Source organism: Salvia hispanica, chromosome 1 (assembly GCF_023119035.1).
Source record: "Salvia hispanica cultivar TCC Black 2014 chromosome 1, UniMelb_Shisp_WGS_1.0, whole genome shotgun sequence".
Classification (NCBI taxonomy): Eukaryota; Viridiplantae; Streptophyta; class Magnoliopsida; order Lamiales; family Lamiaceae; genus Salvia; species Salvia hispanica.
This window is the reverse complement of record NC_062965.1, coordinates 11,349,306-11,367,393: the sequence shown is the minus strand read 5'-3', so window position 1 is coordinate 11,367,393 and position 18,088 is coordinate 11,349,306. Positions and strand designations below refer to the sequence as shown.

The 18,088-nt window shown below is 30.3% G+C and overlaps 2 protein-coding genes across 3 annotated transcripts; one reads left to right on the top strand and one right to left on the bottom strand.

Moving 5' to 3' along the window:
• Positions 1-9,733: 9,733 nt before the first annotated feature.
• LOC125216407 (transcription factor bHLH30-like) lies at positions 9,734-10,967 on the top strand. 2 transcript variants are annotated; one of them, XM_048118111.1, is made up of 3 exons: positions 9,734-9,891; positions 9,998-10,283; positions 10,467-10,967. In XM_048118111.1, exons 2-3 carry the CDS (start codon positions 10,050-10,052, stop codon positions 10,863-10,865), a joined length of 633 nt encoding a protein of 210 aa, XP_047974068.1. In that variant the 5' UTR covers positions 9,734-9,891; positions 9,998-10,049; the 3' UTR covers positions 10,866-10,967. The 2 variants fall into 2 exon arrangements, with proteins under 2 accessions (XP_047974068.1, XP_047974077.1); XM_048118120.1 differs by lacking the exon at positions 9,734-9,891 and having other exon boundaries at positions 9,922-10,283.
• Positions 10,968-13,040: 2,073 nt separating this feature from the next.
• Positions 13,041-15,142, bottom strand: LOC125187043 (glycine-rich cell wall structural protein 1.8-like). Its single transcript, XM_048083557.1, has 4 exons — positions 15,027-15,142; positions 14,810-14,929; positions 13,986-14,471; positions 13,041-13,051 (listed from the first exon to the last, which is right to left on the bottom strand). The coding sequence occupies exons 1-4, from the start codon at positions 15,109-15,111 to the stop codon at positions 13,041-13,043; spliced, it is 702 nt and encodes a 233-aa protein (XP_047939514.1). The 5' UTR covers positions 15,112-15,142.
• Between the last annotated feature and the right edge of the window lie 2,946 nt (positions 15,143-18,088).

Below are 18,088 nucleotides of genomic sequence, written 5' to 3'. Positions count from 1 at the left end.
AATGGCCACACGGGCCTCGTCAAGTGGCCTGACCAGCCCCGTCTAGTTCGGGACATGATCGGTCCACTAGAGAAAAGTAACGTGCTTGGACGGGCTCATTGATCGTAATGGGCTCTACGGGTTAACCCCACCCTACTCGAAAAACTAATTATGATTATTGATACTTTTAATTGCACATTTAAGGTTTCAATTATGAAATTTGGTTGTACTTGGGCTTTATGTTTGCATTCCATCCGCCTAAGCCAATATGAAAAGGGAAGAAATTTACAAAGAAAATTCAATTATATTTATATGTATATTATTTGTAATTTTCTTGAGCACTTGAAATTTTAAGTGAATCAATGTCAAGACAAAGAAACCTGCAAGTAAGTGTCTGTCCCCACTCCCATGGGTAAAAAAATTTCTGTCAATTAACTCCTACTATAATTCTCAAATATTATTGAAAATGTAGGAATCCAAGAAAATGACTACATGAGCCCTTGAATTTGACCAGACAAATATATCACACAATTACAATTTACACTTTAACAAAGGTAAAGGAAATATTGGTATGTGGAAAAATCGAGAAAGCTTTAGCAAGACGATGATTTAAAAAAATTAAAATGAATTATAAGTAGAACTCAGAAAAACACAAAGGAATGTCGCCTTTTACATAAGAAGCAAAAAAGTATTTTCTTCCCACTTGACTTTATTTGCAAAGCCTTTAACACTTTAAGGTGAAGAGATGAAGATGTTTTGGTCAAAAATGGAGAAAACATAATTTGGAAGAGACAATGATCCTACTGCCTTTTGTCTCCTTAGTGTGGACTGCTCAAACTATTCATGCTTGAGTACTAATATGTTTATTCATCACTTTATTCATTCTCAACTTTCTTTTGACTACTATGCTTATATTTATCTATACAAATTGAACATGATTATTACAGTAGCATTTCATTGGAAATTATAACATCAATAAATTTACCTAACTTTCATAATTTATAAAGTGATTTCATTTATTTCTTTACACTAATTTAGGATACTATTACAGTTGTTTTTAGTTTCATATGCCAACATCCTCACTCAAATCCTTCAAGATCTATCTTAACGAGGTTAAACTTTTTTTTAATTGGATTGAACATGATATCTTCTATTAAAATGACTCAAATTAAGCTCGTTTTTTTTTTAGTTTCAATTAAATTTGATTTATAGTTGGTAAGTCGTTTTGATACTATGATAGAAATACATATAATTACATTCAAATCCAATATGTAATAAAAGGAGTGGACCTTGAGACTTAAATAATAATTTCAATTCTCTCTTTATTACATGAAATATCGTAGAAAAAAAAAATTGTTTCGCCAACACATTCATTAGGTTTACTCAAAGATTGTTACTATTATTTTTATTTCGCCACACACATTCATTAGATTTAATCAAATTGTACCAACAAGTAGTATTTGTGGATCTTTCGTGAATGTGACATGGCAAGTACTCCCTCTGTCTTAAGATAGTTGGAGCATTTCTTTTGAGCATATTTAAGAAATTGATATGCTAAAGGTTAAAGTGGAAAAAGTAAAGTAATAGGAGATGAAAAGAAAGTGAAGTACTATAAGAGAGAATAAAGTTTGTGGCAAAAAAGAAAAATGACTTAACTATTTTAGGACATTTTAAAACGAAATATGACTCAACTAGCTTGAGACTAAGACCATGTTTGGTTGGCAAGGAAAATGATTCTAGGGAAAATGAATCCCGAGAATATGATTCATAGTAACTTTACTTTCCTGTTTTTGGAGAATATCAAGATTTTTTAAATTTATATTTATTATATTTTATTAATATATTGTAAATTTTTTTAATAAATTATTAAGTATAAATAATAATAATTAGTATATTATTATATTTATTAATAGATAGTTTAAATATGGATTATCCATCATAATATATAATAATATAATTATAATTATAGTTACATGGAGTATTATACTCATTTATTATAATAATAAATATAATAATTATTATATTATAATTATAATATTTAGGATATCATAATTGAATAAATTTTATAAATTAAAATTGCACTATGACTTTATTGATTAATTATTATTTTATAAAATTAATAATTATTATTTATTATACAATTTATATTATATAATTATATTTTAATTATTTAATAAATTATTAATTTCTATTATGGATTATTATAAAATATAGTTATAATTATGATAATTTTAATTATAATTATTTATTATATTTTTAAATTAATTAATATATTACTTATCTATCCTTTAGGAATAAATATACTTTAGAAAACGTTTTTTCTATAATCTCTCCCCTCTTTGTTCCTATTTTTGCTAAAATTCTAGAGCAATTTTCTCTCCTATCTCTCTCTCCTCTATCTTCCAAAATGTTGCTAGGATTGAATGCAGTTCATTCGTCTCTCTCCTCTCTCTCTACCACATTTTTAGAGTTAGCATTCTCATCCCCCACTACCTTCCATGTGTGCAGTTTTATGTTATTAATAACATTATTAAATATAATATGATAATACACTATAGAAATTAAATTAAATTTATAAATTGAAATATAAGAAATTTACCGTTTATAAATTTAATTTAATTTAACTTATAAATTAAAAATATTAACAAATTTTAAATTCTTACTATGTTATACATATTGTTTGTATATTTTCTTAACTTATAAAGTTTAATTGCGATATTCATTTTTTTATATTAATTAAATTTTATAATGTTATAGTAATATAATAAAAAAATATATAAAATAATTGCATCCAATTTTATGTTTCATTAACTGTTATAAATGCAGTACAAAATAAAAGTTCTGATTAAATCCGTGCTTTAGTGGACACTAATTTTAATATAGTTTATTTTGAAACATTTTATTATTTGATAATGAATATATGCATAATTTATTGAATAAATATTTGTGGATTTTAATACAGTTAAATGTGTTAAAAAAAAGTAATAACATATAAGTAAATTTAATTTTAAAAATATACTCTTTCTTTTTTGAAATGCTTGTTTTATTAATTACTCCCTCCGTCCGCGAATATGAGTCCCGTTTTTTCGCTTTAGTCCATCCATGAATAGAAGTCCCGGTTAATTTGTGTATAAATGGTAAAGGCCTCATATTCCACTAACTCAATCCACTCACATTTCATTTAAAACTAGTAAATACATGAATTAAGAACGCAACTCAATCAGTATTTATATATCATACGAAGTATAAGTATGATAATATTTTAATTTGTTGATGGTATAGTGAATGAACCAAGAACTGTAATGGAGTATTTTTAAAGAAAGAAAAAATATTAACTATATATTTTTAGAATAATAAATATATGAATTAAGAAAATGTGATTATTTTATCGAGGTTCAATGTAATGTTCCAAAAATTAAGAATTAAAATAAACTAAATTTTAGAAAGTAAAGAATAAAATTGAAATTGTGAAATTCTTAAAATTAAAACCGTAAACTTAATGAGTACTATTTCATAGGAGTATATCATATATTCAATTTTAATTGTTGCATGTTATAATTATTTGAGCTAAGAACTCTAATATTCTATACATATCTTTAAAATATTAAATAGATAAGTTATGAACACGCGATTAATTATTTTTTCGGGGTTCAACATAATCTTCCAAAAATTATATATTAAAGAAAGAGAAAATATTAACTATATATTTTAAGAATATTAATATAAATTAAGAACATGTGATTATTTTATCGAGGTTCAATGTAATGTTCCAAAAATTAAGAATTAAAATAAAGTAAAATTTTAGAAAGTAAAGAATTAAAATTGAAATTATGAAATTATTAAAATCAATACCGTAAACTTAGAGTACTATTTCATATATCATATATTCAAATTTAATTGTTGCATGTTACAATTATTTAAGCTAAGAACTCTAATATTCTATAACAAAAAAGTGAAAATATTAGTCACATATTATTAACATATTAAATAGATAAGTTATAAATATGGGATTAATTTTTTTTTTAGGGTTCAACATAATCTTCCTAAAATTATAAATTACAGAAATTATAATTTTGAAAATTTAAGAGTTAAAATTATAAAATAATTAAATTTAAACCGTAAATACTAAACTCAATTAGTATTATTACACCATATATCAAATTTTAATTTATTACTCCATGTTTATTGGGACGAACAAAAAAGAAAATTCGGTCTATCTCTATATGACAAAGGGAGTCTTGTATGAAGTAAAAAGAGAAATTATTATTTGAAAATATTAGAAATATGAAATAAATAAGATAATAATATGTGATTTTTTTTTATCGAGGTTCGATTAAAGAAATCAAAATTTTAGAAAATAAAAAATAAAAATTCTAAAATTCTGAAAATTAGTAGTACTTAATTAGTTACTAGGAGTATTTAATGTAGTATCAAATTTTAATTTGATAGATGTTATAGTGAATTGAGCTAACCCCTCTATTCTTTTATAAACATTCTTGTAACTAAAAAGTTACTAAAAGAATGAATTTATTAATATTCAAAACTACAATTTAATTAAAAGTAATTATTTTTTATCATATGTTATAGATATGATTATTTACAGTTCAATAGTTATTAGTAGTTAACAAGTTTTTAATATTTCATAGTGCTAATTATTTGTTATTAAATTATTTGAATTAAAATTTATAAAGACTGATTTGATAAGAGATCCATATTATTTATCAACTAATAATACATCTTTATTTAATATTTTAAATTTTGAAGATATATTTTTAAATAAAGGCAACAAAAGAGGAAGAAATTTAAAAATATATCAACCAATCATTTTAAAAGTTGTATCCCACACACAAGTCATTAAATACATGAACAATATATGCATAATCTACCTCTATATCCTCAATACGTGTATTTAATAAACAAATTAATTTAATGATAATAAAGTATGTACACAAAATATAAATTTAATCAAAAACAAAATATAATATACAAATTAATGTTTCTTTTAGTACTAGATATGGATATTTATTATTTAAACGATGAACTATGAATAGGAGTAGAAATAGGAGATTTAGTTAGCAATATAATGAATAATTCACCAACGAAATATCAAGATAGAATAATGAATAAACAAACAACTAAAAGTGATAATGTTTATAGTAGTAATTGTTTTACAGATACTAATAAATATTTGAAGGAGATAAAAGGTGGGACCTTACAAGACTAATTAATTGATGGATAAATATTTGAAGGAGCAAAAAAGGTGGAACTTTAAAATGATTAATCGATGGAGTAGGAGTATATAGATATGAAAATCTTAATTAGGAGATTTATATCAAGATTAATGTTTCTTTTTAGGATTTAAAATATAATAAGAGTAATTTAGTAAGTAGATAATACTCTCTCCGTCCACGAAAATTCGTCCCGGTTTGACCGGGCACGGGTTTTAAGAAATATAATGGAAAGTGAATTGAAAAAGTTAGTGGATTGTGGGTCCTACTTTTATATATTAGTTTTATAATAAAATGTGAGTAGGAATGAGTTAGTGGAATATGAGGTCCACTACCAAAAATGGTAAAAATGAAATGAGATAAATTTTGGGGGACGGATGGAAATGGAAAAATGGGACAAATTTTGGTGGACGGAGGGAGTATAATTTATAATACAACCGATTAATATAAAACCGATTTGATCTGATTAAAAAGTTAAGAGCATTACGTATGTAGAAATTCTCTACGAAAATCATTTCCCATAATCTATATGGAGCATTATATTATATAGTTAAATTATCATAAAAGTCATCTTACCAACTGTTATCCATTAACACATCCAGACAAAAAAAAAAAATCAACCACTCCACCAAGTTCAATTCCACATTTCTGCAGTAACATGAACTCACATTTTGTTCATTTTGTTTTAAGCAAGACTTATAACATGAAATAATTTTAACGTGAATTTATGAGTGCATATAGTCCATGGTGTTACAAATGCCAAATCTGTTTTGTTTTTTAGTTTTACCAATTAAAAGAATCATTTATATTGATTTTACCCTCGAAGCAATATGTATTAATTAATTCAAAATCTAATAACGTATCACAAAATATACTTGGAATGACTAATATTTATATAGGAGTATTTAATTTATCAGCGTATTATCTCAATTATACCAGAATATGGAGTACTGTATTTAGAGAAACCACTAAATTGCTTTTATAAATAGAGATTTATTTTAATTAGAGGCTGATTTGGTTGACTTTCGTTCACATTGCCACCTTAGCATCACATTGCCACCTTTAGCGGTAGGCACGTTAACCAGTGCTGACGATCGGAATTGCTTTTATTTTTTATTAGTATAAAAATTTAAAAGGAGGTGTTATGATAGATTGAGAGACATCAACTTATTAACCATTCTAAACTAAGCAAACTCATATATACAAAAATTTAATTAGAATTTGGACGCATGTATTATCTAAACTGACTAAAGTCACTAAACATGCATTGAATGGAAAATTGGAAAGGCTTCTTCATTTATTTTTTGATGCAGTATTCGCATCAATTAAATTATAATCAAAATTAATAAGTAATTTGATTATAAATTACTAACTTTCAATTAATTAATACTGGATACTATACTAAATTTGATGACTAAAATAGGAATAGCCTCTGATGAGCTATCTATTCCATAAGAGAAAAAGGTCTTCGACAAAATGATGGTCATAAAAGACTATAGAGAAACCCCTTTAGACTTAATTGATCATCAAACATTAGTTTCCACATATACAAACAAAAACAAAACATTAGTTTGTCACAGTTGATGCATCATATACCAATAATTATCACAAAAATAAGAAATAAAGTAGTAACTAATTACACATGATATACCAATAATTACAATTTCAACAATACTTAAAAAACTTTGAAGAATTACAAATATCCTTAAAAGCAATGCAACAACAATAATTTTAGAGAAAGGGAAATTTACCAAATGATCCCTGAGTAACTGTGTGTGTGTGTGAAAATTGGGTCCGAATGGATTGTTGAGCTGTCAAATCGATTCTGCGCCGGAAAATGATTGCGCTTTTGAATTTGATAACCAAAAATTGTTTGTCACTGCCAAAAGATGAAATATAGCACAACTTCCTCTTCTTCTCCATCTCCAACCTATTCTATTCTGTTTATTCTCTGCCCTCCTTTCAATTTGTCTCAACCTTCTATTTTGCTGCAAATTAAATTTAATCGCGTATTTAAATATATACTCGGTATTTTTATTGTTTACCATTCCATACTTATGACGAATGCAGAAGAATCAATGAAGTTAATAAAATAAAACGCTGTTTACACTTTATTTTGAACAATGCCAGTCAAGACTTATAAGTTACGAATCTTGAGTGAACTAATTTAGTTTTTTAATTGATTAAAGAAGATAAATCAATATATTGAGCGTTATTTGATTGGATGAATTTTTCTGTACTTAATCCTATACTAACATGCCAAATTAGCCTTTTGCTTCTTATGGAAAATAATTTTGAACTCATCCAGTTTAAATATATTTGGATCAATTTAATTTTATATAACCGAATATAGTATTATATAAATCCCAATTCCCAAATATCTAGTTTTTCCGTGAATTCGCTGTTTGAATTACATGAATATAATTAAAATGTTTGTGTACTCGTATAGAATTTTTCAAATACAAACAATATTTTATAAATAATTTATATAATATAATTCTTTGTTATGATATTAATACTCTCCATTCGGACTGCCCAAAACACATCGGTACGAATTTATACTCAATAGCCAATTTTGAAACAAATTTGGAGAGCACTGATTTAATAATAAACGAGCGAATTAAGAATGGTTTCTTTTACTTTAATAGAGAGTAAATTGTTATTAAACAAATAAGTTTAATTAAAATAAGAGGGAAGTTGTTTTATATCTTCTTCATCCTTAAGGAAATATACAAGGCTATCATATGATCGATCTACACGGCCAACTGTAATATATTTCATAAAAAAAAACTATATAGACTTAGCTAAAATCCAAATTTATGATATTCCAATTGATGAGTGTACATCGCTGATTACATGCCACTTTAATTTATCATTGTGTGTGGGATTTTCATAATTCATTATCATGATGACATTTTTGGTAGTGAAATTCAACAGATGAGAATGACTTGTATTGTTGCTTTACAGAATAACATCAAATAACATCTCGATAAACCGAAGTTGATATTGTCTCTGAGAGATATTTGCTCAAGTTTTTACTGAACAAAATTTTATCTGATCGAATTTATTCCACCACAATATACATAAGACAACTTTAGATTTCTTATCACCCTTTAAGAAAAATAATTAAGTCGATCTAGCTACAAAGTCAATCAAATAATGGATATAAATTAATTTAAACTGGAGAAATAAATTAAATTAAAAAGAAGTCCATATAATGTGTTCTGGATTTAAATGGTAAATCAATATTAATTGTCATTAATTAATTGAGCCGATTTAGTTAAGCAGTATTATATTAGTATTATATTAGAATAAGGCATATCCAAATCTACTTGGATCCCTTACAAAATTTATTAAATAAGTAATGTCCACGCAGGGATGTCACTGCAGCTAGCATGGAATTCGCGGGTTAGCTCGAGTAGCTCGCTAAATTTAGAGGGTTAGGATTTGAAATTTTTAGCCCAATAAAATTATAATTCGATTAGCCAGCAACCCGAATAGGCTAACCAAAAACCTGGTGGGTTGGCCCGAAAACCCGATAAAATTTCTATTGTTCTATTGGTTTGACTCCTAATTGACACTTTATTGTTTATTTTTATAATAAAAATAACTAAAAAATAACCTTCAATTTTGTACTCCCTCCGTTCCATGTTAATTAAGTCATTTTTCCATTTTGGAAAATTTCAATATAATTAAACCATCTGTTACTTTATTCACCATCCATTTAATACAATATTCTTAAATTTCGTGACGAAAGAAATGTCACAATTAACAAGGAACGGATTCACATAAAAAAATTAAAATTTTTAAATATACTTAAAAATTTCTCAAAATATATTTAAGTTTTACTTATTTATACAAATCATAAAATTAGTATTGATCATGTTCATTTTTAAGCATATAGTATCTTAAATTCATCATAATAATGTTTTACCTCCTATATAACTAGTTTTCATCATTATATATTAGATTGATTTTATGCTAATTTTATTAGTAGTATCTCGATTATCTCGCTGGGCTAGTCCGAAACCTGAACCTTTAAGGTTAGGAATGAACTTTTATAATCCTATACAACCCGATGAGTGCGTACCCGAATGACCCGCAACCCGAGCAGGGTTGGCTAAAAAACTGTTGGGTTGACCCGATTGACATCCCTATGCGGGACGAGGCCCATTCAGTCCCCTCACCTCAGCCTCTTTGATGGTACGCGGCCCGAACCACCCCACCCACTCACACCCCCGTCGACCCCTACCCCCGATGTAGGTGATTGGGGTGCATATATTAGAAATAACTAGCAATTTGGGGTTCATTGGTTAGTTTCGAATCGTACATTTATTAAACAGATATACTGAAATTATGATAAAGATTCAATATATAACGAATAATTTTATTTTATTTTGTAATCTTGAGTTGGTTTTATGATGAAATTAATGAGAATAACCTTAAAAAGCCACAAAGTTAACCTCGTAGTACTAAACAATTACTACTATAAATGGAGATGCAAGTGAAGATCTCATATACTCATCTGGCCAACAAAAATTGACACTGAAGGCCTATCTATAGAAACATTTTTTCACAATATTTTCTTGAAAATCCAACCGAGATCAACCTCGTTGATTCCTTTTCCCCAGAATCGAATTTGCTGATCACATATTAGATTCCTCACCACAAAACATTTTTCTTTGTAAGTTCAATCACATTCTCTCTCGCACACATACACCAACTCACAAAAGATTATAGTGTATGAAATCTTTGACTTTAAATTAATCTTTTTGTTTGTAAATTTTCAGATTTTCTATATTGGATTGTCCCAGTTAGAAAACTGAGGTTTAAGAAGAAGATATGTTTTCTCTCCCGAGTTTCTATGAACTCGGGACCTGTTCGGATTCATACGATGTTGTCGGAATGCTGAGTTCCCCGACAAACTCCGACAATCCAAACCTCAGCCCAAGATCCATGGCCGAAGCCAAAGCCGTCGCCGCCAGCATCAGCCACAAGGAAGCCGAGCGCCGCCGCCGCAAGCGCATTAACGGCCACATCGCCACCCTCAAATCCATCCTCCCCAACACTATCAAGGTACAATTAAAAAAATAATACTACATCCGTTTCATTTCATAAAGCTGAATTTCCTTTTTCGTCCATCTCATAGAAATTGTACATATCCATTTATAGAATACTTTATCATTTATAGACCCCACCGTTCATTACATTGTTTCAACTTCTTTTTTGTAATTCTCTCTTACTTTACCAATTGTGCAGACAGACAAGGCCTCCCTTCTGGGAGAAGCCGTGCGGCGCGTGAAGGAGCTGAAGAAGACGGCGGCAGCGCAAGAGGATTACCCGAGCGAGGCGGACGAGCTGAAGCTGTCGCAATGCGAGAGCACGGGGCTGGTAAAGGCGGCATTGTCGTGCGACGACAGGCCGGAGATAATCGTGGACATGATACAAGCGCTGAAGGCGGCCGAGGCGAAGGTGGTGAGGGCGGAGATGGCGACCGTAGGAGGGCGGACGAAGAGCGTGCTGTGGGTGAGAGTCGGGGCCCAAAACGACGCCGGATTAGGGGGGTTGAGGAGGGCGCTGAAAATGGTCATGGACAAGTCGACGAGTTCGGAGCAGTGTTTGCCGGGGAGCAAACGCCCACGTTACTATCATTTGTGAAGTTTTGTTCCTTTTTCGAAGGGACCACGGCTTGGACATGTTGCTATCATGGATTTGAACCAACATCCTATTCCTATACAAAACAATTCTGCTTTCTCTTTTTTTTTTTTTTTTTTTTTTTTTTTTGAATTAGAATAATATTAGTAGTGATTTTGTTTTTGAATTATGTTAATCGTGTGTAATTAATTAATTACTACTATAAAGTATAAACATATGACATCTATTTATGGAAATTGATTCTGTGATAGTGAGATTCCTTGATTCATTGCTGGGGATTTTTTGGATACTATCTGGGATTGCTATGAGTACTATGTTTGTATGTACATTTGCATGTTTTGGTGAAATAAAATGGGCCATGAATCTTTATGTGTGTTTTGTATTTTTTGGTGAAAATTAATGCATTGCAATGATAAATTGATCATACGCGATTCTGAACTTTAATGTGATTGATGTTTCATCACTACAGAATATTCGGGTAGTTAATATATTTAGTGGTGTATTAATTTGATTTTATTTTGTAGTACTAGTATTTAATTAATACCACGTGTGATCATAATTGGGAATAAGGTGGCTGCGCCACTTTCAAAGCACCGACTACTGACTTGCATTTGTTATCCGGTTGAAAATTGGGCTCAGCCCACATTTGTGGGCTGGTATTTACGGCTCTTGCTATTCACATTTATTATTTTATTCATAGTCAAATAGAGAACACAATTAATATTATTTTAATTTGTGATAATTGACGACAGCGAATTGGACAAAACTCACCGAACCAAAATCTTAATTTTAGATATGCGAGAGATTATATTATTTTAAGAAATGGATGAGATGATACTCGATCAATATACATTTATTAGCGTCAAATATAATATTAATTCCATGAACAGATTCTTTTATAATGGATTATATACGCACAATATTGATAATTTATTTTCAAAATACCATATCAGTATTATATTTAGCACATTATTAAATAAATTAGTGCAATGCAATATCGTAACTTAAAACTATAGTTTATATTTAAGATATTATTTGATTTTTTTTTTTACTTTTTATGTCATTTTAACATTTTTTCTGCCTTTTCAGATCAATCATTTACAATATTTTTCTTCATTTTTTTTTATAATTTCGTTCATTCTAATATTTTTTCTCATAGAATTGTCCTCATCGATCTATGTCTAGGGATGAAAATGATATTGAACTATTTTGCCAAAAAATAATACACTCTTCATCACATAAAAATATAAATTTGTGAAAGAGCATGAATTTGAATGTATAAATTAATTATAACGTAAGAGAAGAAACGAGAAAAAAATAATGAAGTATTGTTAATAGATAATCAGTTCTATATTATTAATAGTGTTAAACAGGCTCAAATATGTAATTTAGAAACTTCATATTTTTAATGAATGAACTTAAAAAGGAGACAGTTCATATTTTTAAAATAGAGAAACAGTAATAGAAAAAAATAGTGCAGCAGGAGCTTAATCTTCTTCACTTTCTACGGGTGTGTCCAACGTGGGTTTGACTGTTTGAGGTTCGCTATAAGTTTTTAAAAAAGTGAGCAATTTAAGTACTATAAATAAATAAATAAATAAATAAATAAATTAATTAATATTTTCATTTTTAGGGAACAGTAGAAATATAGGTCATATACAAACATATGACATTCATTACCTACAAAGATTTTGTAGTTATAGCCCAAATGAGACGAGTATAAAGACAAATGAGGCAAAGCTACAAAACTTTATAATCATGCATATACATAGGCAATATTTAAACTTTTAAACTTGACACTTAAAAAAAATATTTTACCCTCCACTCATTTTTATTAGAGCATTCACAATAGGAAAGAGTCCTTCCACGATCCTTCCAAAAATTCCGTTCGCCACATTATTTTAATCCTTCAAAACAACCCTTCAATTTTAATTCATTTTAATTATTGGTGTTTATCAAATATTAAAAAAATAAAGTGCAATGAGTTGTATATATACAGTTGAAAATAATTTTTTTAAAAAAAAAAAAAAAAAAAAAATTCAGGATGGCTTGGCAGTTGGTGCACAATAGGTGCCATCCCACCGCTTTCCCACTCTCAGCCTAGCATGTGCTCTCCCGCGATAGCCCTCCCGCGGTGGAAAGGCTCCTTATTGCTAGTCCGAAAAAAGTGATAAAACTTCACAAGGACCCTGAAACGTGCGTAAGGTATAGACTAACAACCACAAATGATATTTGGAAAGTTTAAGTATCGTAAATGTGCATCAGTGAAACTAAAGGTCCTAAATTTGTTAGTTCACAGTATATAATAACTGAAACATACGTTTGGATTTCATTGGATGATTGATTATAAAGTTATGAGTAATTAGGTTGATTAGTACTTTTCTACATAGTGGAAAAATAATTAAATCAAACATGAACTTGAATCAATGAATATATTATTTTGGCTAAATGCCTTGTGAAATGCTTTGAATCCATAGTTTCCTACGCTACTTGCTGCCCGACGGAAGGTCTCCGCGCACAGCCGGAACGTATATCTGATCTGTATAGTAGTCGTTGCCCGACGGGTTGGAACCCGCGCACAGCCGCCCAGATCCTTATCTCCGCTGACCCTCACGGGCGTCGGATTGTCTTTATCTTGTTATTGTCCGATTTATCTGATCATTAGGGATTTAGGTCCTTAACACAATATTACAACAAAATTCAGTATATGATAAAATTTTCGTAATACTCGAACCTTGCCAATAATTCAAATTATTAAGTTTAAAAAATGCTTCCAGCTTGCATAGTGTTTGGAATTCAATTAATTGAGTAAGTCATGAACTTATTTATATAGTACTAATAGTAATAGATTTTGTGGCTTAATACTAGTATGTAATTATAGCTCATGCTCTAATATGACAAGGGCCATATGCACATCCGAAATTTATTCATAGATCTTTCAAACTTGTTACCATGCAATTATTTAATCATTTAATAGATCACATTGATGATCCAAACATGGCATTCTACTACATCGGAAAATATTCAATCAATTATTAATTTCTTCGGAGCTTCCTTTGTTGTCTTTCCCACCACCACCATAGCCGCCGCCGCCGCCACCACCACCACCACCACCACCACCACCTCCTCCTCCTATCCCCCCGCCACCGCCACCACCACCTCCTCCTCCTCCACCCTTCCCTCCGCCTTTTCCACCACCACATCCGCCGCCTTTCCCTCCACCTTTACCTCCGTCATGCCCACCGCCACCTTTTCCACCACCATGCCCACCACCACCGTGTCCACCACTTCCCTTGCCTCCGCCTTTTCCACCATCGTGGCAGCCACCACCGCCGCCCTTGCCTCCGCCTTTTCCACCATCGTGGCTGCCACCACCGCTGCCTTTGCCTCCGCCTTTCCCACCACCACATTCACCACCTCCTTTTCCTCCACCTTGCCCACCACCATGGCCGCCACCACCATATTCACCGCCACCTTCCCCGCCACCTTTCCCTCCACCTTGCCCACCACCTTCTCCGCCGCCTTCCCCACCACCTTGCCCTCCACCGCCATATTCTCCACCACCACCATCTGTGGCATCGTGCTCTAGAAGCGCCGCTTCATCATCAGCTGCATTTTAGCAACCAAGCATTTAGATATACAAAATAAATCATGTATTTGAATCATAATATAGTACCCCCTCCCTACTTTTCTTTTTAGTTTGTCTCACACGAGATTTCACATTTTTTTTTTTTTTTTAAAGTTCTCTCTCACATTAATATAAATATATTATTTTCTCTTTCCACTTAATATATCAAACAATACCTCTTAAAATTTCATGTCAATCCCCAAGTGTGACATCTAAGGAGTAAAAACAATTTGATTCATACTATGTCAAAATAAACACTAAATTAGTTCGATCCATCTTTCACTAAAACTAAACACCCATTAATAGAAAAATAACACACCAGAACTCCTGCAACACCACCTCGTACACCGGCCGCGGCGAAAACCACCGCAACACCTTCGGATTCGCCCACCACGGCAGAACCCACCCCTACGTTGGTTGGGTTCCAAGACCTCATCACCTATGCATAAACCAAACAACCAAATCTCAACATGCATGTACATAAAAAGAAATACACCATTCTTCAATACATAAGTAGCAATTTAACTGAACCTCACCTTGATGCTCAACCTCTGATTCCACAGCTACTATAGAGCACGCAAGGAGAAAAAGAACAAACAAAACAAAACCTTTAAGCTTCATTTTAGTGAAATGTTTTTACGATACAATAATGTAATGATCCTACACACTCAATTTATAGATGCATGTTACGTCACACCTCAACCGTTTTTTAAAATTTTTGTTATCAATAATAAATTTGTACTCTGTATTTGTTTATGATTTCATTCAATACGCTGTGTATTATACATCTACACGTAGCATAAGTTGGTTACATTAATTAGGGATAATAGCCATTTCAATTATGAAGCTTGATTAAATTATGGTCAATCCCATGATATTTGAAATTTGAATATTACTAAATCACAAAGTTTAAATTTTTCTTGATTGTCTCATCCAGAAAACGAAAAACAAAAATATTTCAATAAAATAGGAAGAGAAATAAGAAAATAAAGAAATAAAATATATTTAATTTAATGAAACATATCGTTTTAAACATCATTAAAAGATGACATTTTGTGCGTGGATGAGACAATTAAAGAAAATAAAATTTCTTAATTTAGTTTTCCAATTATAAAGATCACGAGTTGAAATAGTACTAAAATTTAACCAAATTTTAAAATTTAAATGACTATTAGTCTTATTAATTAAATTCGAGATGTAATTAATAGGAATATGAAGTTGAGGTCAGCAGCGACAGCATTTATGATAGGTGGCTGGCTAGAGAAAAATAGTACCACTCCACATCTCTTTATCTTTGTAATTTTGTGTTTAGTCTTTGTGTAAGGATGTGTATTACGTTATATATTTGACTATACGTTTAAATCTTTACATGCAAAATCTATTTTAAAATTCTCTAGAATTTGTGTATGGAAGAGAAAATCTATAGGATGGGTGATGATATATGCTTTTGTGTTGAAAAATGGAAATGAATGGTAAACGTACAGATGCTCTACTATCTGAGCTACATACCCCTAAACAAATATAATTCGTAAAGGTGGTTAATTTATCTAAATTAAATATATATCTATAGTGTTGTTTTTCATTTTAATACTAATTATAAAATACTAATAATTTCCATCAGCAGGAGTTATTGTAGATGAACGTCACAAGCTAACGATGATACATGCACTGCACCGTAGAGATAATTGTTTCAATGTATTCTTGTATTTTTGTGTTGATTCTTCCTCTCATGGAAATGATTACGATAAAGTGGTTTAACAAATTTACAAATGAAAATTCCATATTGAATTCTCCACATTCGTCATAATTTGTGTGAGGTCTAAGAAAATTGACTAAGGCAACTGGAGTACTATCTATATATACAAAAACTTGGTGGGTTAATTTTAAATTGACATTGATTTGTTAGATATTTTCCCAAATTAAATTAAGCTCACGAGTTTTATCATAAAATAGAAAGTACAATAACACCAATTCAGTTAGATTGAGGCAGGCTGGCATGCCATGGGTCGGATCTTGGTTGAATATACTAAGATCTATTTTAATTTAATTGGGTGCATGCTTATCATGATAAGAGTAACTTACACTGACACAATAAGATGCAACTAATATGAAGTAGTATGAATGAAACTTCAAATATTATTACCTCCGTCCTTGAAAAATAGTAGAAATTTTTAAAACGGTATGAGTTTTAATGCGCAATTAACAAAGTAAGAGAGAAGAATTAATAAAGTAAGAAAGAAGAAAAAAAAATGGATAAAGTAAGAGATAAGAAGAGAAAAAATAGTGTTAGTGGATTGTGAGGTCTACGTTCTAAAATAGAAAATTTGGAAAGTTTCTATTTTTAAATGACGGCCCAAAATGTATTTAGTTTCTATTTTTAAGCGATGGAGATAGTAAGTATATGTAATTATAAAAAATGAATTTTTTTTTCTCGAAACAACACGGAGAAAGAATGTCATGGGGGAACTATTTAAATTATTTGTCAAACTAATGTTAAATTTTTTTACATTAACTGAAATAAGCTTTCTATTCTTAATATTATGTTTGAGAACTTCTGAACCCATACTATATAAATTGGTCAAAATATGTGATTTCGTGAAAATGACGGTCAAGAGTACACTTTGACTGGATCAGTAAGTTAAAGCATACTTATTAATTAACAGTTTAGCCTAATTAATTAAGTACTTAAATCTTTTTTTGTTCTCAAATATTTTCCATATATAATTAGTTTTTTGGCCCTCCACGATCCACATTAAATATTATTCTGTACTTTTTATCCTAAATATGTTACAACCTTAGCGTTAAAATTAAAGGAGGAGGAGTTATCGATCAGACATTTACTTGGTGATACAAGATAACAAAGTTTCATAATAACTTCACTAAATCACATACACCTGAATTAAAGTTTAACATACCGTATTTCGATTCTCATCAGAGTTTAGGAAATAGAGTTAACATGAGAAACTAAATAGTGCACAATGGAAAAATAAAATCGAACACTACTATTTTATTAAAGACTTATCTTTCGAGAGTTTGTTGGGACTCTTGTCGGACTTTCTAGTGACTCTTTTACTTGGTAGCCTGACTCCTATAATCTCAATGGTATGTTGAGTTCGCATGATATATATGAACCCAATAGCCCAATGGGTTCCCTCTGGTCTTCGGTGGTGTTTCAATGGTCCGATGAGTTCACATGGTGCGAACCCAGCGGCCTACTAGAAGGCTTCTAGACCCCGACAATTTTCTACCTTTTTGTTGTCTTGGCTTCAAACTATGTCCTTTTGTTTCTCATTCAGGAAATCGGATGCATGACTAGTATCCGAATCAAATTAGGAATTGTTCTTTCTTTTGTGTGTTCAAGTCTTTGTCATTTCGATCTCGTCAGTCAGGTCAAAACTCTCAAACTAAAAAAAAGGTTTCTGTTTAATTGTATATATGTTTAGGGTTTTTATATTATGTGAAATTCAATTGCATATTCGCAGTAAATTACAATAACCAAGTCTTCCTGTTCCCTTTGGTGTTAGCTTTAGAAGAGAAACCACCCCTTTTAACAAGTAATCTTAAAAGCGGTATGTATCAAAATGGAAAGAGCTAGTAG